Source organism: Silurus aristotelis (assembly GCF_946808225.1).
Source record: "Silurus aristotelis genome assembly, chromosome: 13".
Lineage (NCBI taxonomy): Eukaryota > Metazoa > Chordata > Actinopteri > Siluriformes > Siluridae > Silurus > Silurus aristotelis.
In genome coordinates, this window is record NC_139586.1 from 867,224 (window position 1) to 889,600 (window position 22,377).

General features: G+C 41.2%; 3 protein-coding genes across 5 annotated transcripts in view; all 3 read right to left on the reverse strand.

Moving 5' to 3' along the window:
* zfyve9b (zinc finger, FYVE domain containing 9b) overlaps positions 1–12,642 on the reverse strand; it is a 17,938-nt gene extending 5,296 nt beyond the window's left edge. The window contains exons 1-12 of one of the 2 annotated variants that reach the window (XM_083557871.1): positions 12,340–12,642; positions 11,052–11,717; positions 10,604–10,703; positions 10,345–10,496; positions 7,153–7,276; positions 6,325–6,447; positions 5,991–6,146; positions 5,681–5,908; positions 4,849–4,931; positions 4,653–4,757; positions 4,395–4,545; positions 3,640–3,720 (exon numbers count right to left, since the gene is read on the reverse strand). In XM_083557871.1, the coding sequence (XP_083413997.1) occupies positions 3,640–3,720; positions 4,395–4,545; positions 4,653–4,757; positions 4,849–4,931; positions 5,681–5,908; positions 5,991–6,146; positions 6,325–6,447; positions 7,153–7,276; positions 10,345–10,496; positions 10,604–10,703; positions 11,052–11,549 (1,801 nt within the window). In that variant the 5' untranslated portion in view covers positions 11,550–11,717; positions 12,340–12,642. The remainder of the gene's footprint in view (positions 1–3,639; positions 3,721–4,394; positions 4,546–4,652; positions 4,758–4,848; positions 4,932–5,680; positions 5,909–5,990; positions 6,147–6,324; positions 6,448–7,152; positions 7,277–10,344; positions 10,497–10,603; positions 10,704–11,051; positions 11,718–12,339) is intronic. The other variant, XM_083557872.1, reaches the window with a different exon arrangement.
* A 1,041-nt stretch (positions 12,643–13,683) lies between these two features.
* Positions 13,684–16,259, reverse strand: btf3l4 (basic transcription factor 3-like 4). 2 transcript variants are annotated; one of them, XM_083557880.1, is made up of 6 exons: positions 16,124–16,259; positions 14,765–14,826; positions 14,553–14,666; positions 14,255–14,456; positions 14,107–14,166; positions 13,684–14,020 (listed from the first exon to the last, which is right to left on the reverse strand). In XM_083557880.1, the coding sequence occupies exons 2-6, from the start codon at positions 14,816–14,818 to the stop codon at positions 13,974–13,976; spliced, it is 477 nt and encodes a 158-aa protein (XP_083414006.1). In that variant the 5' UTR covers positions 14,819–14,826; positions 16,124–16,259; the 3' UTR covers positions 13,684–13,973. The 2 variants fall into 2 exon arrangements, with proteins under 2 accessions (XP_083414006.1, XP_083414007.1); XM_083557881.1 differs by having other exon boundaries at positions 16,131–16,206.
* Positions 16,260–18,932: 2,673 nt separating this feature from the next.
* On the reverse strand, positions 18,933–20,630 carry ptgfr (prostaglandin F receptor (FP)). The gene is made up of 2 exons (XM_083559551.1): positions 19,811–20,630; positions 18,933–19,740 (listed from the first exon to the last, which is right to left on the reverse strand). The coding sequence occupies exons 1-2, from the start codon at positions 20,627–20,629 to the stop codon at positions 19,417–19,419; spliced, it is 1,143 nt and encodes a 380-aa protein (XP_083415677.1). The 5' UTR covers position 20,630; the 3' UTR covers positions 18,933–19,416.
* Between the last annotated feature and the right edge of the window lie 1,747 nt (positions 20,631–22,377).

Below are 22,377 nucleotides of genomic sequence, written 5' to 3' on the forward strand. Positions count from 1 at the left end.
GAGTTGTGGGACTTCATGGCTTTGTGGTAAAAGCCTTGCCTCTGAGCTCAGAGGTTGCTGGTTCAAATCTGGCTTGTCCCCACACTGGGTAAGTTGTGTGGAAAACAATGGAGTGGGTGACTGAACAAAGGCTGTGAAGACCTGCTGGGTTCAGCCTCAGAGAAAATAAATGTTTTGCATTTAGGGGGAAAAAGGCTCCAGCCAAGCCCATACTTTTTTGGATGTTTCTGCTTCATAACCCCCTGTTTTCAGCTTCTCAGCTGCCAGACGCCTGAATGTTGCCCCCCTGGTTCAGGATATGCCCTCTAAAACCGTCCACATCCGACCTTCCACGCAGCCATTTCTGACACCTTCATCACTACAGTCACCGGAACCTTCCACACTCTTAACTTTGAGTCCTGGCTGGGGTTTGAACCAGCAACCTCTCAACCCAGAGGTAAAGCTCTTCCAATTGAGCCACAGGATCTCCTGCAAGAACCTGATTTTTAGGACCTTTTTTGGTTCTTTTATAAAACTTTTTAAACAATTGAAAGGAAAGCTAAGAGGTAGGAATTGAACCGGGTGAGTCAGATAGCAGAGACCGCATCACTAACCACTACACTACCAGAGGGGTGACAAACAAGGCTTTGCTTATTGGACTCTTGGTTTTTCTATAGTTAAGAGACCTTTGCTATGTTTCCACACGGACAGTTAATGAGGTGATACTGGAGAAACTGCACCTCTTTAAGTCAAGTCAGGAAGCTTATATGTAGAAAATTATAGACATTTTACAGATTTGAATGATGAATTGTTTTTATTTGTACGATCAATAAAGACAGTAATTTAAGTTTGTGTCGACATTATGTATGTATATATGTATGTATGTATGTATATATGTATGTATGTATGTATGTATATATGTATGTATGTATGTATGTATGTATGTATGTATGTATGTATATATGTATGTATGTATGTATGTATATATGTATGTATGTATGTATGTATGTATATATGTATGTATGTATGTATATATATGTATATTTGGCTGTCAAAATTAAAATGATTGTAAACGGCACTAAATTTTATTAACGCTATCAATTCAGCGCATTTCTGTTTCACCATTTTTATAGAAAATGTAAATACATAAATAAATAACTAAATAAAAAAGAGGCGCAATTAAAACCTTCGGCAAAAAATACGTTTATCCACGACGTCTTTTCTTAGATATAAAATAAATAAATAAACTCCAGATAAAAATACTTTTAATCAGTAAACTTTTGTTTTATTTCTGCGCCAAGTCTCAAATCAAACACCAAATCCGCCATGTTTTACACAATTTACCCTCTAGGTGGCGTTTTGTGGGTTTTTCCCTCATAATGTCGACACAAACTTAAATTACTGTCTTTATTGATCGTACAGATAAAAACAATTCATCATTCAAATCTGTAAAATGTCTATAATTTTATATATATAAGCTTCCCGACTTGACTTGAAGAGGTGCAGTTTCTCCGGTATCACCTCATTAACTGTCCGTGTGGAAACATAGCAAAGGCTCTTAATGATGTCCACACGTCTCTGCACTGATACAGCCTTTCTATTTAATCACTGTACATATGCTTACATACATATCACATGCTGTAAATATGATACATGTTTAACACCTCCAAGCTGCCAGTTTTGGGCACCTGAGCAAGCACTTAACTCACTACTGCTCATTTAGTAAATGAGATCATTAAGAGTCGCTCGGGATAAACACTTCAAACAGGAAGCGGCTGTATCTCGCTATCTTTGTCTCTCTATTTTCTCGATCTAATTGTCTCTGTGTCTCTTTTAGTAAATGTCTCTGTCTCACTGTATATGTCTCTCTCTTGCTGTCTCTCTATTTGTTTCTCACTCTTTCTAAAGCTGTGTCTGTGTCTCTTTGTCTTTGTCTCTGTCTTTCCTGCTTATTTACATGTCTAACAAAGTTTTGGGTTTTGAAGTAATGCCATTAGTGATCTATGATGAAAGACTTTCCTGGTTCGATTCTTACCTCTAGTTTCATATTGAACATTATAAGAAGTTTTTAAAAACAGAACAATAAAAGGTCATTAAAATTGGTTGCTGGTAAATCATGGTACCACAGAAGTGCTTTTTCCTTTTTTTTTTCGGTGGGGTTATCTTTCATTAAAGACCAGGAAATCAAGAAAATAATCCAACACAGAAAGGACAGAATTGAAATGTTTTCAGAGTGGACAAGGTCCAGAAGTTTTATTTACGAACACAGCAACCACCAGGAATCAATCAATCTATCAATCTATCAATCTATCAATCTATCTATCTATCTATCTATCTATCTATCTATCTATCTATCTATCTATCTATCTATCTATCTAATATGATGTGAGGTCCAGTTAACAGCTAAAACAGGTAGAAGTAATAACTACTTTTTACTGAAGTACATGTCTGAGCCAAAACTTCTTTACTTTCACTTGAGTAAAAAAGTATAATCAGTACTTCAACTTTTACCCGAGTATTTTAAACCATGAGGATCTGTACTTCTACTTAAGTAAAGGATGTGTGGACTTTTGTCACCTCTGCCAAATACAATGTCAATAATTCTGAGAAGTTGATTAAATACAATTAAGGCCATAATAAAAACTTTCATATTTCTGAAACAGCTAAATATCAGCCAGGAACTGGACCCTTGAGCAGAATATTCACACACTTAGTGAGGAAAAAGAAAACAAACTTTAGTTCATAATGTTGTGATCCAAATGAGGTCCAAGCTTTTTGTTGTAGTGTTGGTTTTTAAGTCAGACATGAGGTTCAGCCCAGGCCAGAGATAAACCTTTCAATAAAACCATCCATCACATACACCCAAATAAACACACACCGTAATAAAAGTCTCAATTCAAATTTGAACCCAAATTAAACCTGAGGTCTGAATAATTAAAGTCCACATGGGCAGAGCAGTGAATATAAAGAGGCTTCAAAAGTGGATCCTACTGCATTCCATGAAGTGTATATTACATACAACATAGTTTAATAAAACTATACATTCATCAAGCTGAACTTTCACTTGTACTGTATTTATTATTCTTTATTAAATATACTATCTTTAACTATAATATTTTTAATACATTTACTGACCTACACATTCTCACTCCGCCTGTCTGTCTGTCTGTCTGTCTGTCTGTCTGTCTGTCTGTAATGGTGCAATTTTCAGCTGCAGTAGTTCCAGAACTCTTTATCTTCTGATTTGCTGTGTTAAGTAAAGGTCAGACTTGATAAGATCTCGTTTGATGATTAAATTACAGTGAGTCCAAGAACATTTAGGAATATATTTGACGAAGAAATGAAAGCTCAGAAAAGAACATTGTGATTTCTAGATAAAAGTGAAATGCCTTCGACCGAGGACAAACGTTTTTTTTTTTTTAGCTTTCAATAGTTTGGTGCGTGTTCATCTCATTTCTCTGGAAGGCTTAGTACCAAAATATAGCAGAACCTTTTCCCAGACTTGGAAAGATTTATAGTTTACTGCACCCCAGGACTCCTCACCTCACCTCACCTCACCTACCGGACTTTACTAACACCCGAGTCTCTGAATGAGCACAAATCTCCACAAAATCTTCCCAGAAGAATGGAGCTCATTATAACAGCAAATGGAGACCATACCTTCGACAATGCTGGATTTGGCCAGGTATCCTGACGAAGCTTTCAGTGCACCACTGAACACGAAGAAACAGGAGCCTGTAACTGAGAGACAGCAATCATTTCATTTGAACTGAATAAAATATACACTATGTCTACAGGTGGCGCTATTTTGTGTTTTGTGTATTTGTCCTACACTGTATTTGTCCTACACTGTGTTGTCTTTGCACTGTCTGTGGCGAGGACACTTACTAGTCCTTAACTGTGTTTTCTGTCATGTAGCTTTATGTTGTTAAATGGAGCACCAGGGGTTCTGGAGGAACGTTGTCTCATTTCGCTGTGTACTGCGTCACATATATATGGATGAAATGACAATAAAACCTTCTTGATTTGACTTGACTTGAATGAAGATCTGATTATAACACTGAGAAGATAAAATGATTATAATGCAGGTTAAGGACTCTTTATAACTGTATAGTTGACGCCCCCTGGTGATCATAACTGCTGTATGTGAAAAAAGTGTATAACATTATGGCCTTTAAAGCCACTAGATCTCAGTCGTACTGAACACTTATGGAGTGTGTAGTGGTGCTCCAATGGGAGTGTATAATAAGTAAGTGTCTATAGAAGATCCACTGATTGCACTAGTGTAATTTTAGTGCCAAGCAAATGTGTACAGCAGAAACAACACTTCCAATCCATCAATCTCAAAAAGCATATGCTTTTTGTTTTCACATTGGGGTGTGTGTGTGTGTGTGTGTGTGTGTGTGTTTGCTCACTTCTGCGAGGCTGGCTGTGAATGCTGATTGCCTGAGTCTGGTACTGTCCATCTGCAGTCTGCACACAGATGAGGTGGGAGTCGGCGCGCTCATTAAAGCAAGCGCCCATCGCCAGCAGTTTCTCATTCGACTTACTCAGCACCTTCAGCAGCTGAACAAGCACAGGAGAAGAGATATACATTCAACATGGCATCACAGCCGCGCAATCTTTTGCCGTGAAATGATACGTCTGAGTGGTATTGTCGTATCCGTCCTTACCTCGGCATGACGGCTCTTCGGGATCGTGATACACGTGCTCCGTGCCTCCAGGTCGACCATGAGCCCCGTCACTACTGGCAGTGTGTAACGGTAAAAACGGAAATCCTGAATCCAAAATGACACCAGGAGACATTCAATATAAAATAAGAAGCATTAAAACACAGCAGTAAGACGAGATATAATGATGGAGTCTCACCACAAGGAGCCTCATAATGCTGTTGTTGATCTGACCAAAGAGCGGCTCTCTGAATCGTACACTGAACAGAGGACAGGGATAGACTGCAGGTGCACAGAAGACATCAACAATCAGCATCATAACAGACCACTAGGTACTGCTTACTTCAACTAATGATTCATATCATTTTTGGACCCAGTTTGGTGTTTGTTTTATTCCCACCTCACTAGCTTTGTCTAAACAACTGACAATAAAGATATATCGAAGCTACATATGAAGCAGCTACCGATGCGATACGATTCCCCCGCTATGATTCAACACGATGCGATTCGATGGAAGAAATCTGATGCTCTGCAATTCAGTATGGTACAAACAGTTAACTTTGATTTCTTTGGTTCAGACAGACCTATGGTGCATTTGATGACATCAAACCAGACATTTTTTTCCTGCTCTGTCCGCAGGAAGATGCAGCTGTACCTCTGCCATGTTAATCTGTATTCTATCTGACACTCGGTCTCCGTAGCGTTGTGGCGCGTCATATCCACGTAGCGGCACTTTGTAAATAATAAAAGTATAGCGCATCTACTAATAAATAATATAGGAATAAATCGTTTTTACCGACACCAAAGTAAGATGTATCGTGATACAAATGCCAACTTGTAGCCCATGCACATTTTTGTAAACCGATGCATCACATAGTTAACATTTGTGCCGATGCACAGATGCAAATCTCTACTGGTTGGTGTTGCTACATGATCCATGAGTAAATCCGTGATCTCATCCATGATCTCATCTCCCAATCATACGGTAAACATTTTCCTCCCTTTTTAAATACGATGCATTCCATGCTTACATCTATACTCAGCACCCAAGCGTAGCATGAGGCGCAGGGGGAACGCCCGGGCCCATGGACTCTCAGCACGAAGAATCAGCAGTCCGAACAGGAAGGGTTGGGGGGGCAGCGGCAGGCCGTCCAGAGACTGTAAGGTAGGACGCACGTAGAGAAACCCGGCGTGCTCCTCACTGTCCAGAAAGCCTCGCGCAGCCAGAGAATGACTCAGATGGTTCAGGAGCTTTCCGGCTTTAAGAATAATTAGCATACTGATTATATGATGACCCTTTTTTTTTTTTTAACCATATGACTTAAATGCTCAATATCTGACCTGTCTGTGCATCCCAGTAGATCTGAATAAAATGATTGAAGATGTCTGTGGGGAATCTCTTTTCTTCTGGTAAACACTGGAGCAGCACGACGACCTCTGGCTGACCCACTGCATGCATACCTTTAGACGTCACACACCAGCACCTCCGGTTCACATCTGTACACGCAAATACACACATCGTCTTGCTATGCTTGTGAGGACTTTTTCTTTATTACTGCAGCTAATTCATGCTATGCCTTTACAAGATATTCCTATGCCATGACACACACAAACACACACACACACACACACACACACACATGGTGCAGCTCATGAACAGTAGAATTCCACTTACAGCTGACGATCTTCACCATGGCCAGAAGATTGGCATTAAGGACAAAAACCAATGGCTCAGTCTGGCCTTGTTCCAGCTCCTCGAGCAGCGACGTCTCCGTGCGCTTTTCCTCCACTGTATAATCTACAAAACACGTTTACTTACTTTTTACAGAGTCCTCACACAGAACTCAACACAACAATACTGAGGATCCGCAAGTGTCAATAATACGAGGTGGTATGATAGAGAAGCTTCATGGTAGCAGACACGTCTAGATAACATCCGCAGTCCCTGCATAGGACTGTTCTGGATTTGAGGTGGAATCAAAACATTTGGCATGTGGTCAGAACTACATGTTGTAAGGAACTGTTTATGGACACCTGACCATCACTGTGGTTCCTCCCCAAACTGTAAAGAGCATCTTTGCATTGCTGTAGATCTGTGATTGGTTATTTCTGGAGCTAAAAGGACCCAAACATTGTCTCAGCACTTCAATGCTGCTGTTTATGTTGTTAATTAAGTGCTGGATTGGAAAAACTGAAGTGTCTGTCTCATCCACAGAACCCTGACCTCCTCAATTCAACAAACCGGAACACCGACTGAACATCTGACCTCCGGAATGTTCTTTCTAGTGCTGTTGTAGCTGAATTCCCACATGGTGACATTCCAGTGAATTTTAACCCCTGTGGCTTCTCTTCTGCTCGTTATAACTGTGGACACGTTTATTATTTATTAATACAAAAACAACTGAAGGACGACACAAAAGCACTAATTAACCTACGCTGCATTTATTAAAACCAAACATTTCTTCATGTAATGATTGTTTTTGTTATGCATGGACATTCTTACCTCCTTTAACACCTGTAGAGGTGAGGATAGGGGGAAGACCTTTATGTGGTAAAGGCTTAGCTGAACTTCCTTTGGGACTGTGAACCACCTCCTGATGCTCCAAACATGGAGAGTTTGGCATTTCCTAAAAGAAAAAAAAGAAGCATACATGATTTTCATGTTAAGGGATGAAGGAAACCAGAAAGCCCAGAGGAAACACATCTGGAGATCATCTGAATCTCTGAAATGGCAATATGACACTACCATGAAACCTAGTGGAGAACATTCTGGTTCTTCTGCATCTTGGTGGAAACCTGCCATATATGTGATAGACTGCTAGTGACAGGCAAATTAGTAAACCATTTCTGTAGTATGATTTAGGAAACATGAAGTTTCTAGCAATTGCTGGAACTGTGGGAACCCAGTGTCAAAAAGCCCAAGCATGAGACACACTTTCAGAGGTACATGGAATTGATGGGTACAAGTTATAAAAAAGAGTACACCAGGAAAACTCACTACAAGAAGGTATGAATGAAGATCTTTATCAGCATTGATTACTGCACCAACAGATGGCTTTGATGGCTTAGTTTAGCTAAGTTGCTGGTTTAGTGTTTTCCTCCATCTTGTTTTTAAAATACACTTTAATATCTCAGGATCCATAGCAGCAGTGAGATGTCCAGACCACAAAAAAGGATAGATTGCATACTCCGAAGAAAAAAACTCTAGAGCTATAACCCAAGAAACCGGAGCTAAAAGAAAAAGAAGCAGAGAATACCGCTGAGAGAGATATAGATCAGGAGATATCACTCTCAGAGATCAGCACCAAACATGACCCTGATTCCTCTCTGGGCTCTGTAGCTTGTCAGTCTTCTTCTGGATTTCCTGTCTGCTCAGAAAAGGAAGGAGGTGATCACTTTGCAAGAGGGCCATCAGGATGCAGATACAGTGAGGAAAATAAGTATTTGAACACGCTGCTATTTTGCAAGTTCTCCCACTTAGAAATCATGGAGGGGTCTGAAATTGTCATCGTAGGTGCATGTCCACTGTGAGAGACATAATCTAAAAAAAAAAAAATCCAGAAATCACAATGTATGATTTTTAAACTATTTATTTGTATGATACAGCTGCAAATAAGTATTTGAACACCTGTCTATCAGCTAGAATTCTGACCCTCAAAGACCTGTTAGTCTGCCTTTAAAATCTCCACCTCCACTACATTTATTATCCTAAATTAGATGCACCTGTTTGAGGTCGTTAGCTGCATAAAGACACCTGTCCACCCCATACAATCAGTAAGAATCCAACTACTAACATGGCCAAGACCAAAGAGCTGTCCAAAGACACTAGAGACAAAATTGTACACCTCCACAAGGCTGGAAAGGGCTACGGGGAAATTGCCAAGCAGCTTGGTGAAAAAAGGTCCACTGTTGGAGCAATCATTAGAAAATGGAAGAAGCTAAACATGACTGTCAATCTCCCTCGGACTGGGGCTCCATGCAAGATCTCACCTCGTGGGGTCTCAATGATCCTAAGGAAGGTGAGAAATCAGCCCAGAACTACACGGGAGGAGCTGGTCAATGACCTGAAAAGAGCTGGGACCACCGTTTCCAAGGTTACTGTTGGTATTACACTAAGACGTCATGGTTTGAAATCATGCATGGCACTGAAGGTTCCCCTGCTTAAACCAGCACATGTCCAGGAACGTCTTAAGTTTGCCAATGACCATTTGGATGATCCAGAGGAGTCATGGGAGAAAGTCATGTGGTCAGATGAGACCAAAATAGAACTTTTGGGTCATAATTTCACTAAACGTGTTTGGAGGAAGAAGAATGATGAGTACCATCCCAAGAACACCATCCCTACTGTGAAGCATGGGGGTGGTAGCATCATGCTTTGGGGGTGTTTTTCTGCACATGGGACAGGGCAACTGCACTGTATTGAGGAGAGGATGACCAGGGCCATGTATTGCAAGATTTTGGGGAACAACCTCCTTCCCTCAGTTGGAGCATTAAAGATGAGTCAAGGCTGGGTCTTCCAACATGACAATGACCCGAAGCACACAGTCAGGATAACCAAGGAGTGGCTCTGTAAGAAGCATATCAAGGTTCTGGTGTGGCCTAGCCAGTCTCCAGACCCAAACCCAATAGAGAATCTTTGGAGGGAGCTCAAACTGTTTCTCAGCGACAGGCCAGAAACCTGACTGATCTAGAGAAGATCTGTGTGGAGGAGTGGGCCAAAATCCCTCCTGCAGTGTGTGCAAACCTGGTGAAAAACTACAGGAAACGTTTGACCTCTGTAACTGCAAACAAAGGCTCCTGTACCAAATATTAACATTGACTTTCTCAGGTGTTCAAATACTTATTTGCAGCTGTATCATACAAATAAATAGTTACAAAATCATACATTGTGATTTCTGGATATTTTTTTTTAGATTATGTCTCTCACAGTGGACATGCACCTACGATGACAATTTCAGACCCCTCCATGATTTCTAAGTGGGAGAACTTGCAAAATAGCAGCGTGTTCAAATACTTATTTTCCTCACTGTAGCAAAAGAGCACAGTCCAAAGTTAACAGTTTCAGGAACTGAGACCTTCTGGACCAGAATGAGGAACCAAATCAGAGCCCTTTATCACGTGAGCGTGTGTCACAAAAAAATCCCACCCCAATTAATGCCATCCACAGTAAGAGAATGAAATTGCTTGAAAATCTACAAGCTGGTTAGATGGTTTGAAACCAGGGATTAAAAAGATTGGAAGAAATCTTGAAATCCTTGTATATGAGTTTGTGGCCAAAAAAAAGGAGATCTTGAAGGTTGATTTCTTGGTGTATTTGCGACCAGAGATGTAAACGTTGTTGTAAAAAAAAAAAAAAACATGAGCTTTTTCTCATCGGCCATGTTAGTCCTGCAATACCACTAGTGCCCACAAGTGGGTGCCACCAAGATCCAAAAGGCACTGCAGGATAATCAGCCACTGGAGATAATACAGAGAAATCAGTGAGAAAAACCCCTGCAGGGAGACGTTGCAAGGAACAATTTACTAGAGCCAGGAACCAGGAACCAGGGCATTTACCCCAGACTTGGTCATGTTCCTTAAAGGTGTAACGACCCCAAACTAATTAACGTCCTTATACGCTGAAAAATGAACAATTTTGCATCATTAGTGGATATGAGAACGTTTTTTGTTTAGCATTTTAAGCGACCGTGCTTACGGAAAGGTCTGCAGGTAACATATGAGCTGCTGCAGGTCCTTGCGTCTGCACCAGATCCCTGTGGGTCGGAGTAGTGTTGGCACTGGACATCTCGTTCTTGGATAAAACGCTGTCGGCAAACCATACTTTCTTTTGCTCCTTGCGAAGAGTCTCTGTGAGACGGAGAAGTTTGTAATGAAATAAGATGGACAGATAATAAACCAGGTAACATGTCGCTGTAATGTAGGTAGAGCTTGAAAAAAAAAAATCGGATTCGTACTGGTAATGAGTGTAGCGTGACAGGTGACACAAACTCGGCCCTCTTTTCCGCCCAGGTGAGTCAACCTGAATCTCAGGTCACAGCAGACCACACAGAACACCTGCGTATAAAAACAAACACCACATGAAACAGTCACTGCTGTACATTACATAACAACTGAGCTGTACATCTACCTCGCAGCTTTTTCTTTCGAACGCAGTTAATTTGATGATGGATCATTTCTAAATGGATTTCTGCCAGAAAAATCTGCAATAACAGCAAAAAAACCTCAGAAGGTTCATTCTCTATCTGAGCTGTCAGTCTACTGTGAGGAGGTCTGATAATTTCAGTACTGCAGTCGAGATGTTTGCCAAAGAAGACTTTTCTTTAAGCCTATTTTAAATCAAAACCCCTTTTCCTTGATCTGATACTAAATATAATTCTGGTCACACTTGGACAGTCCAATTACCTTCCCGCAGGCTCTGCAGTGGTGCCTCCTCTTTGTGAACGAGAATCTGGAGCCACATTTCATACACTCCGGCGCCTGAGAATCTGGAACCCACTGTGGCGCCGTAGAGCCCAAAGAACTGCAACGCTGCACAAGTAGGGCACCGAGGGAGCCCCTTCTGACGGTAGCGGATCCGTTCTCGGGTGCGCTTAGGTTCACACTGCCTCGACGACCCGAATTCGACTCGGATCTGAGAGCCGAGGGCAGCTCGGGATGTTCCAGGACGGTTCCTTCACCTTGACTCGGATCTTGAGGCGTGGACGGTGAGGATCCCACCACTGCCTCCTGCTCGTCCTGTTCACCGTCTGCCAGCTCCTTCTCCTCCACAACCGAGTCCTCTTTAAGCCCAGGCATCAGGCTGCTGTCCTCCAGCAGCGCCTCCCTGGAGTCGTTGAGCGTGGTGTAACCCAGGCGTCTCTCGCCCCACACAGAGAGTGTGGCGCTCACCGCTTGCCTCATTCTCTCAGCAAAGTCCTGCGAGGCTCAGGAAGCCGCACAGCATCGCTTCAGGGCTGCGTTACGTCACAACGATCTGTGCGTCCAGCTCCAAACCCAGCCATGACGAGCTCAGTGACTCAGACGCAGCTCCTTCTGAGCCTGATGGATGTCACATTGCTGCATCCTCTCCTGTGTGAAGGCAAAGGGAAGCACTTATGCACAAATGACAAGAGGAGTGCTCCTCAGCGTCACTACACAACACTTACACAGTCTGCTCAATCTGGCAACCCTAATTCAGTTATGCTGGATTTTTCTTTTTTTTGCCATGCGGCCCAGAAAATATGCTGAGCTCAGCTTCGATAGCTTTTTATTGCCACCTAAATACCGCAATAATGCTACTATGATATGCGAGTGTGTGTGTGTGTGTGTGTGTGTGTGTGTGTGTGTGTGTGTGTGTGTGTGTGTGTGTGTTAAAATAATGGCGTGAAAGCAAGTCGTTTTTGCTGCAATATAATTTGCCCGAGCGCCATAGTGTCCATTCTAGAAAGGAAAGGTGTGTAGATGATAGAGGTAAAAAAAAAAAAAAAAAAGCCTCCTCATGCCCCCAGTCATGGATTAGCCCATGTCTGCACTTAATTCTCACTAAAACATCTGCACAGCATCTGCTCTATTCCCGAAAATTGTTCCTCTTCTGCATCTGCGCGCCTGTAAAGCCATAATCTGTTCTCACGGTGTAGACCTGTTCCTCTGACCGCACTAAAATAATAGAATATGTAACACACACACACACACACACACACACATCACCCACTGTCAGTGACTGCGGCAATGCGACAGTCGCGCGTTCTGTACCGCTGAAGCGCGCGCCACGAGAGAACCCAGTTTCATTGACCGCGCGCGCAGAAACACTGATGCTGATCCTTTCCACCGCTGTTCCTCCTGGATCAGTACCAACCATCCGAGCAGGCATTACACAGGAGGTCCATGGCTCCACAGCTGATGCCTCTGTGTGTGTGTGTGTGTGTGTGTGTGTGTGTGCACTGATCACAGCGCTCCCAATCTGCTGCAAGGCTGCACGGCCTCTGACTATACACCAGCGTCCTCCAGGAGACCAGGATCTGGCCAGTGCACACTAAGGTGGAACATCATGACCAATAGTTTGTGGACACCCAACAGTCACATCTGGATGTTCTTCTTCTCGAACCTCATATTCCAGATTCCTCTACTGTTCTAATGAACTTCAATCTTCGGAAAATGTCTTGTACTGTATTTTGGACCTGGTTTGTAGCAATGATCAGAGAAATCATGTTCCTGTTCATTTAAAAATTTATTAGTGTTGAGTAGAGCAGGACATTCAGAACAGTTCTTCCATTCCAACCTTCTCAAACCATAGCTTGCACAAGCTGGATGTGTGCTTGTGCCTCTTAGTTGCAGTGAAGGAACTTTATGATCATACATGATGCATTCTGTGATGCTTGTAGGATCAGTTTAGGAAAGAAGCACATGTGGTGTAAAACAGGTGGGTGTCCATATACTTTTGGCCAAATATTGAAGGTCTTAAAATGTGATCAAACCCTTTGGAGTAACATTAATGAATCTAAAACGTTTTGAGACTACTTTTGTAATATGTCAACAGAGACGCACAATCACAGGGAGCGCCGACCTTTATTAAGTCAGTGCGCTTCGACACATCTTGCTCTTCTAACCAGGTGGGCATCCTTCCCAAAGATGTAGGTCACTATACAGAAACCGTTGCGGAGATCTGGTACGAATTGCAGAGGGTGCCTGACATGAAAAGATTTCCAGGACACGTTTGAGGAGCGCTGGGAGCGTTGTATTGCTGTTTTGAAGGTGTTGGTGTGGAAACGCAATAATTAGGGTTTCCTCTGGGTTCTCTGGTTTCTTTTAATCTGTCAGTGGTGGATCAGTGACTAAATAGGCATCTTATATATAAATGAAGGTACACATTGTTTTTATTCATGGGAATCCCTGTGATGAACATTTCGCTCAGACCCTCTGAGTTAAAGCAGGAACAAAAAATTTTTTATTTGGTATGAAACTTACCTCCAGACACGTCACGTCATGAAAAGCCCTGGAACCGCAAGCCCAAGCTTCCATGACCCCAACCAAATCCAAACAAAGTTCACAACACTAAAAAGGTTTTGATATTTATTGTTTACTTGACAAAAATAATTAAGACTAGTTTCCAGTCAGTCGCGATCACGATCCTGGTTTTTGTTCTGAACCGTACGGCGTCATCTTGTTTAAGAGCGAGAGACTGGCCGAGGAACATTATCTGGGGCAAGGGTGCCAATTAAAAAAAACAAAAGAACAAAAGAACAAAAGTCTCTGGGTTGCTGGATAGTGTTGATATGTTTCATTATCATAAAATACTGCAACAGGTTCGGGTCCTGAACTGCAGTCCCAGTTAACCACGTGCGTAAATCAGTTGGCCTCGTTCTTTGACGCCTCGTCGAAGTTCTCTACCAGATCTGTGGAGACGGAGGGATCAAGTGTCAGGAGGAATTAAAGGTTCATGAAATAAATCATATGAAAGAAGAATGTGATGACCTCCTACCTGGGACATCATCATCCTCTTCATCGATATCTTCTGCTTTGGGGGCTTTGTTGTCAAGTACTTTAAATGGAAGAAGGAATAAAAAAAAAGCATAAGTAAGAAACCTAATAAAAACAACATTATTGTACTGCGTGTCGTTCAGACTCACCTTGTCGGGGGAACTGCTCGGCGAGTTTGCGCAGACTCGTGAGACTGTCTGCACCGAGTTGGCTGAGGATGCCAGGAAGCATCTCTGTCAGCTGCTTGGTCTCTGCATGGCCCGTGATGGCGAAGGTGTTTGCAGACAAGGACGCCTGCACTTTAGGGTTATTAAAGTGGATCACTGTACCATCGTCCTTTATCATATTCACCTGCGATCATAAATCAACCAGGTTAAAACAAAAACCCATTTCCCCGACTCTTTAATCATACGATTATAACTTTCGAAAGCCGACTCGGCCCCGTACCTCCTCGATCCCAGCGATGTTGTTCACCGCAAGTTTCTTTAACGAACTCTGAAGTTTTTTGTCGTCCGCCGTCGCGGTTCGGTGGACGACCTTCTTCTTCCTACGTGCTGTTCCCTGCAAATAGGAAAACGGTTTAACGTGAAGTCTAATAATTACTTTGAAAAAAATTCTAACCGATGTTTGTGATGGTCACGTAGCAGGCGGTTTTTTACCTTGCCCCCTATTCGGACCTGGGCTTGAAGTTTAGCCAGTTTTTCTTGGTTCATTTTGTCTTCTGGGAAAAGAAAGAACACTGCGGTTTTGCTTCAAATAATACAATTACCAAGATCGCACGTCTCAATAACATGCATCGATTACAACAAAATAATGCTCGACTGTCCAGAGAATGACACCACAACATTTCCATAAGTAATTTGTACATAAATTATGCATTATTTGATTATTCTGCGACCACACAAGAACGTGTTTTATAAGAAATATAGAATTTATTTTTATATGTTATTGATTTGATCCACTAATTTGAGCGCTCATACAATTCACTTGTCTGTGATCAATACATTTATCAGACGAATCAAATTTCCAATTCGAGGAATCGCTCGATACTGCAACCTGTCGTTAAGTCCGCAAGTTGCCATGGCAACACCAACACTATCATGGTGTGGCCTAGTAATTACCTTAATTTAAAAAATAAGACTAATATAAACCATTTTAGAGCCTTATGTCAGTTATTCATGCTTTAATAGAAATGAATAGCTGATATTTAATATAACATAACCGAAAACACCATAAGGTCAAAACATAAATTATAAAAAACTGTAAACATGAATGATTAATAAAAGGATAAATAATAAATCTCATTATAGAGCATTGCTATTAAATATTCTTCCGCCATCGAAAACAGCTAGGATAAAGATTAAGGGAAATTTTTGTAATAATTAGGATTAAGTTCTTTCGGCAACAACAAAAAAAAACATTATAAAAATCAATATTAAGTTTATTGCTAATAATAATATCGTCAATACGCCGTTTATCCGGGACTACATTTCCTTTATTGGTTTAAAACAAATGGCACATGAATGGAGAAATTATTCGTCGTGATGCGGTCACAGGTGCATGTTTATAACGGTTTCGAACGCGGTTCTCAACCAATCATATTTCAGCACCGGAATCCATCCGCGTGCTGAGGCGGAGTTGTGTAAGAACCTGAGGCTGCTAGCGGAGATGCTAACGAGCTCCGAGCCGCCGAACGGAACAAGTGTGTTGGGTCTTCATGGAGCCGCGCGGGCTGTTAGCTCGATTTGGGCCTAATACATGTTAATATATCGCTCACTTCATTTGTTTTGATATAAATATAAAACAATAAAAATAAAAAACATGGCAGTGAATCCGCGGTGTTAAACGCTGTGAAGTGGCTAAAGGCTAAGCGCAGCCAGGATGAAAACACTCCGCAGTGTCAACACTTTCACAGACTTCAGAAATTATACAAATAACCTCAGTCTTACTCGTTTCATATTCATTAATCATCTTATTTACTCGTTAAACATTATCAGGTTCGAAAAACAAATACAAACCTTTTACCTACAGCTGGTCAGAAAAAGCATGCGACAAAAGAAGAAGGCGGAAATGACGACACCGTTTATTTCACGTCACTTTTATTTCACGCTGTCGTGCGTACAATGAACTGCTGCTGCCCCTGCTGGTGAGGACAAGAACAGGCGTGGAGGACACAGGAAACAGATTTCTACATGTTCCTGAACACAATATACAGTTCCACATGTTCCTGAACTCAATATACAGTTCCACATGTTCCTGAACTCAATATACAGTTCCACATGTTCCTGAACTCAATATACAGTTTCTCATGTTCCTGAATTCAATATACAGTTCCACATGTTCCTGAACTCAATATACAGTTCCACATGTTCCTGAACACAATATACAGTTTCTCATGTTCCTGAACTCAATATACAGTTCCACATGTTCCTGAACTCAATATACAGTTTCTCATGTTCCTGAACACAATATACAGTTCCACATGTTCCTGAACTCAATATACAGTTCCACATGTTCCTGAACTCAATATACAGTTCCACATGTTCCTGAACACAATATACAGTTCCACATGTTCCTGAACACAATATACAGTTCCACATGTTCCTGAACACAATATACAGTTTCTCATGTTCCTGAATTCAATATACAGTTCCACATGTTTCTGAACACAATATACAGTTCCACATGTTCCTGAACACAATATACAGTTTCTCATGTTCCTGAACACATCATACAGATCCACATGGTCCCGAACTCAATATACAGTTTCTCATGTTCCTGAACTCAATTTACAGTTCCACATGTTCCTGAACACAATATACAGTTCCACATGTTCCTGAACTCAATATACAGTTCCACATGTTCCTGAACACAATATACAGTTCCACATGTTCCTGAACTCAATATACAGTTTCTCATGTTCCTGAACACATCATACAGTTCCACATGGTCCCGAACTCAATATACAGTTTCTCATGTTCCTGAACTCAATATACAGTTCCACATGTTCCTGAACACATCATACAGTTCCACATGGTCCCGAACTCAATATACAGTTTCTTATGTTCCTGAACTCAATTTACAGTTCCACATGTTCCTGAACACAATATACAGTTCCACATGTTCCTGAACTCAATATACAGTTCCACATGTTCCTGAACACAATATACAGTTCCACATGTTCCCGAACTCAATATACAGTTCCACATGTTCCTGAACACAATATACAGTTCCACATGTTCCTGAACTCAATATACAGTTCCACATGTTCCTGAACACAATATACAGTTCCACATGTTCCTGAACTCAATATACAGTTCCACATGTTCCCGAACTCAATATACAGTTCCACATGTTCCTGAACACAATATACAGTTCCACATGTTCCTGAACTCAATATACAGTTCCACATGTTCCTGAACACAATATACAGTTTCACATGTTCCTGAACTCAATATACAGTTCCACATGTTCCTGAACTCAATATACAGTTCCACATGTTCCTGAACTCAATATACAGTTCCACATGTTCCCGAACACAATATGCAGTTCCACATGTTCCCGAACACAATATACAGTTCCACATGTTCCCGAACACAATATGCAGTTCCACATGTTCCCGAACACAATATACAGTTCCACATGTTCCTGAACTCAATATACAGTTTCTCATGTTCCTGAACTCAATATACAGTTCCACATGTTCCTGAACTCAATATACAGTTCCACATGTTCCCGAACTCAATATACAGTTCCACATGTTCCCGAACTCAATATACAGTTCCACATGTTCCCGAACACAATATGCAGTTCCACATGTTCCCGAACACAATATACAGTTCCACATGTTCCCGAACTCAATATACAGTTCCACATGTTCCCGAACACAATATACAGTTCCACATGTTCCTGAACTCAATATACAGTTCCACATGTTCCTGAACTCAATATACAGTTCCACATGTTCCTGAACACAACATAACGTTTTACATGTTCCTAAACACATCATACAGTTCCACATGTTCCTGAACTCAATATACAGTTCCACATGTTCCTGAACTTAATATACAGTTCCACATGTTCCTGAACACAATATACAGTTCCACATGTTCCTGAACTTAATATACAGTTCCACATGTTCCTGAACACAATATACAGTTTCTCATGTTCCTGAACTCAATATACAGTTCCACATGTTCCTGAACACAATATACAGTTTCTCATGTTCCTGAACACAACATAAAGTTTTACATGTTCCTAAACACATCATACAGTTCCACATGTTCCTGAACTCAATATACAGTTCCACATGTTCCTGAACACAATATACAGTTCCACATGTTCCTGAACACAATATACAGTTCCACATGTTTCTGAACACAACATACAGTTCCACATGTTCCTGAACTGAACATACAGTTCCACATGTTCCACAACTCAACATACAGTTCCACATGTTTCTGAAATGAACATACAGTTCCACATGTTCCTGAACGTAACATACAGTTCCACATGTTTCTGAAATAAACATACAGTTCCTCAAGGTCCTCAACACAACATAAAGTTCTACATGTTCCTGAACACAACATACAGTCCCACAAGTTCCTGAACTTAATATACAGTTCCACAAGTTTCTGACCTCAATACAGTTCCACAAGTTCCTGAACTCAATACAGTTCCACATGTTCCTGAACCTAATATGGTTTCACAAGTTCCTGAACTCAAGTTCCTGAACCTAATATGGTTTCACAAGTTCCTGAACTCAATACAGTTCCACAAGTTCCTGAACCTAATAAGGTTTCACAAGCTTCTGAACTCAATACAGTTCCACAAGTTCCTGAACTCCTGTACAATTGTATTTAACGAAGTGAAAGATTTGAAGGTTTTATACATTTATAAAGCAAATAAAACAAACATACAGAAATTCCAAGTGCTATAAAGTCTCTTTAGTTATCATGCAAATATAATCTTCTTTATATGAACCGATGAACATAAATTTCTGTAATATTTAACTTTATGTTTTTGTTGGTGATGTTTTTATACAGATGTTTTGGACACATGGTGTAGAACTTCTTGGTGTTTTTCACTTTTTTTTTTTTGCTTCAAAAAATCCCAAGTCCCACAGAGATCTGAGGAATGATGCTGATTATATATCCAGTCAGTTATTTACAATCTTTCAAGCGACTTATTATTAAATGGTTTAACTAAATATCTGTTCTTCTTTTCCCACAATGGGATCTGGATCTTCTAAATGCCACACTTAACATTCAGGTCTTTTCTGTCTACCCCATGGTGGACTTTCTTCTCCAGTTCATGTGTAATTCGTGCTGGTTTTGATTCGGGCGTCTGGCAGGAACGGACCATCCAAGCAAATGAAGTCTGGTTTGCTGCTTACAGAGCTGCTGGCCTGCACAGAACTCCCCAGTGCGCTGAACCTCCACCTGCGTTCTGGTTCCTGTTCTGGATATGGACTGTGGAATCTCTCTGCAAGCCGGCAAAGACGCTTCAAAACAGCCTTGCGCAGAAGTATGTACACCCACGGGTCAAGGATCTGGTTCCACGTGGCCAGGCGCACAGACATCAACAGGTAGGCATCTTCACCTTTCTCCTGCAAGCTTGTGAGAATAATCGTAACCTGAGAACATTAAAACACGAGAATCTGTTAAAGAATCTTTTGATGGTTTAATGCAGTGTTTTCATTCCACACTATAGTCTCTTACCAGGAAAGGACCCCAACAAACACACGATACCATCATGATGGCAAGGAGCTGACAAATCATCTCGGAATGGAGAGAACTTCTTCGAGAGTGGTGGTAGTCATGCTGACGGTGCATTCTGCTCCACAGGAGTGTGAATCCTGTCACCGTGTTACACACAAATGAGACGAGTAGAGATAGCAATCCCAACACGGAGAAGATCATGGGAAGGAGGACGTCCAGCCAGTCACGTACCCCAACCAGCCGGTAGAAGCACCAGCTTCGGGAACCTTGAACCTGGTACGGGCGCCACACTAACACCGGCAGCAGGGCCACGAGAAGGGCCAGGATCCAGACAAGCGCCAGGAGACGGTTTGTATGATACGAGGTCAACGCTGTGGTGTGAAAGAATGGACGTGTCACGCCAATGCATCGCTCCACCGCCATAATGCCTCCAAGCAGCAGGGGACTCAAACCGAAAAAGGACATACAAACGCCGAAAAACCCACAAAGAACCTGCTGGGGGTCGAAGTTCTCCCACTGTTTGTTTAGGGCATACACGTAAAGAGCCAGAGAGCCGTTTATAAGGTGTCCCAGAAAGTCGGTCACCACCAGTCCACTCGCAAAGAGCAAGAACGAAGCTTTGGATTTGAGTCGGAATCGCTGGTAGGCTTTGAGAAGGATGAAGAGCGCCAGAGTATTGGAGACGATCCCCACCGTCATGGTTACGACAGAGGACGTGACAGAGACGTTTTCTGCGGTACAGCTGTCGTTAGATATCGTGCTCGATTCCAAGCATCCTGTTGTGGTCGTCACGTTGTGAGACATGATCAAGGCTTCAACACAAATGAAAGCAGCAGTAACTCAAAAACAAACCGTTCTGAAATGATATCAATTGACGACTAATTGAGAAGTTTATACAAATGAACTTTTTATTACTGACACGTAAACTGCATAATTTTCAAAGAAAAAATAAATCAAAGAAAATAAAAGCTTACCGATATAAAGAAATGCAATCAGGGTTCGTCAGTCTTCCAGCTTACAGAGGTTCCAACAGACATCAGAGTTGCCAGCAGAAAATTAGGAATAGAAAAATGCACTTTGTGATTTGTTTATAGGAATCGAGGATCCTGCTGCACACGTTGGTTTCTTCGACAAAGTCTTCCGATTCGTCTTCGACAAAACCCAAGATAGGAAAGTGCCTTCTCGTCTCCTGTCAGCTTGCCCTTACAGCTGAGCAGTGTGAGGTGGATGATGGACTGATCGAAACTCCTCACACACAGGGTAAAATACATCTAAAAGGGTTGCCAGATTCAACTTTTTAAACCCCCCAAATGGAATGAGTCCACAGCGTTCCCTTTTTTTTTTTGTCTATTACACCAGGTTCATTCCACATCCTGCAGAACCTCATAGTGTAGGAAGGTTTATTAACAGCCATGTGAATTGCCTTTTCTCACATGATCTCCTTATTTTTAAAATGTGACAGAAATCTGACGGCTGCATATAAAATTCGATGTAAAGATCTAGAAAAGTTCTGAATATTAAAAAAAATGGCACTGTAGTTTTTAATAACAGATCTGTGAACTTGACATTCGATATTATTTCTTATTCACTGCTGAAGCCTTTTTATTTATTTGCTGCACATATATTTCCATATAATTATATTATATATTATATAAATAGGGTGTACAGTGGTGTGAAAAAGTGTTGGCCCCCTTCCTGATTTCTTATCTGTTTGCATGTTTGTCACACTTCAATGTTTCAACTAATTTAAATATTAGTTATTATTAATATAACACAACATGCAGTTTTTAAATGAAGGCTTTTATTATTGAGGAAAAACAAAATCACAAACTACATGGCCCTCTGTGAAAAAGTGTTTGCCCCCCTGAAGTTGAATTTCTCCAGCCACACCCAGGCCTGATTACTGCCACACCTGTTCACCATCAAGAAATCTATTAAATAGGACCTGCCTGACAAAGTGAAGTAGACCAAAAGATCAAAAGCTAGACATCGTGCCGAGATCCAAAGAAATCCAGAAACAAATGAGAAAGAAAGTAATTAAGATCTATCAGTCTGGAAAAGGTTATAAAGCCCTTTCTAATTCCTATATCACTACCTTACTAGGGTGTGTAAAGTCAGGTAGTGATGTAGGTGAGAAGGTGAGGAGGCCTGGGTGCAGTCAGTGTTCACATTCATCCCAAAGGTGTTCAGTAGGGTTGAGATCTTCCTCTCCAAGCCATGTAAAGCAGATCTTCATGGAGCTCGCTTTGTGCACTGGAACAGGTTTGGGTTTCCAAGTTCAAGTGAATGCAAAATTTTATTATTTCGCATCCAAAGTCGTCCGATGCAATTGTGTGCCTTCAGCTTTGAGGTAACAGTTTGGAGAAGAAGCACATATAAATGGGAAAGGTTGGGTTTCTTTTTTTTTTTTTTTTTTTCTTTACAAAAGCTTTTACAAAAGTATTTTAGGTACAATCAGTACATTGTTTATTTAATAATGAATGACTCTTTGTCCAATAATCCACACTTTTTCTAATGAAACAGAAGTTTGCAGCGTCGAGTCGCTGTGAAGT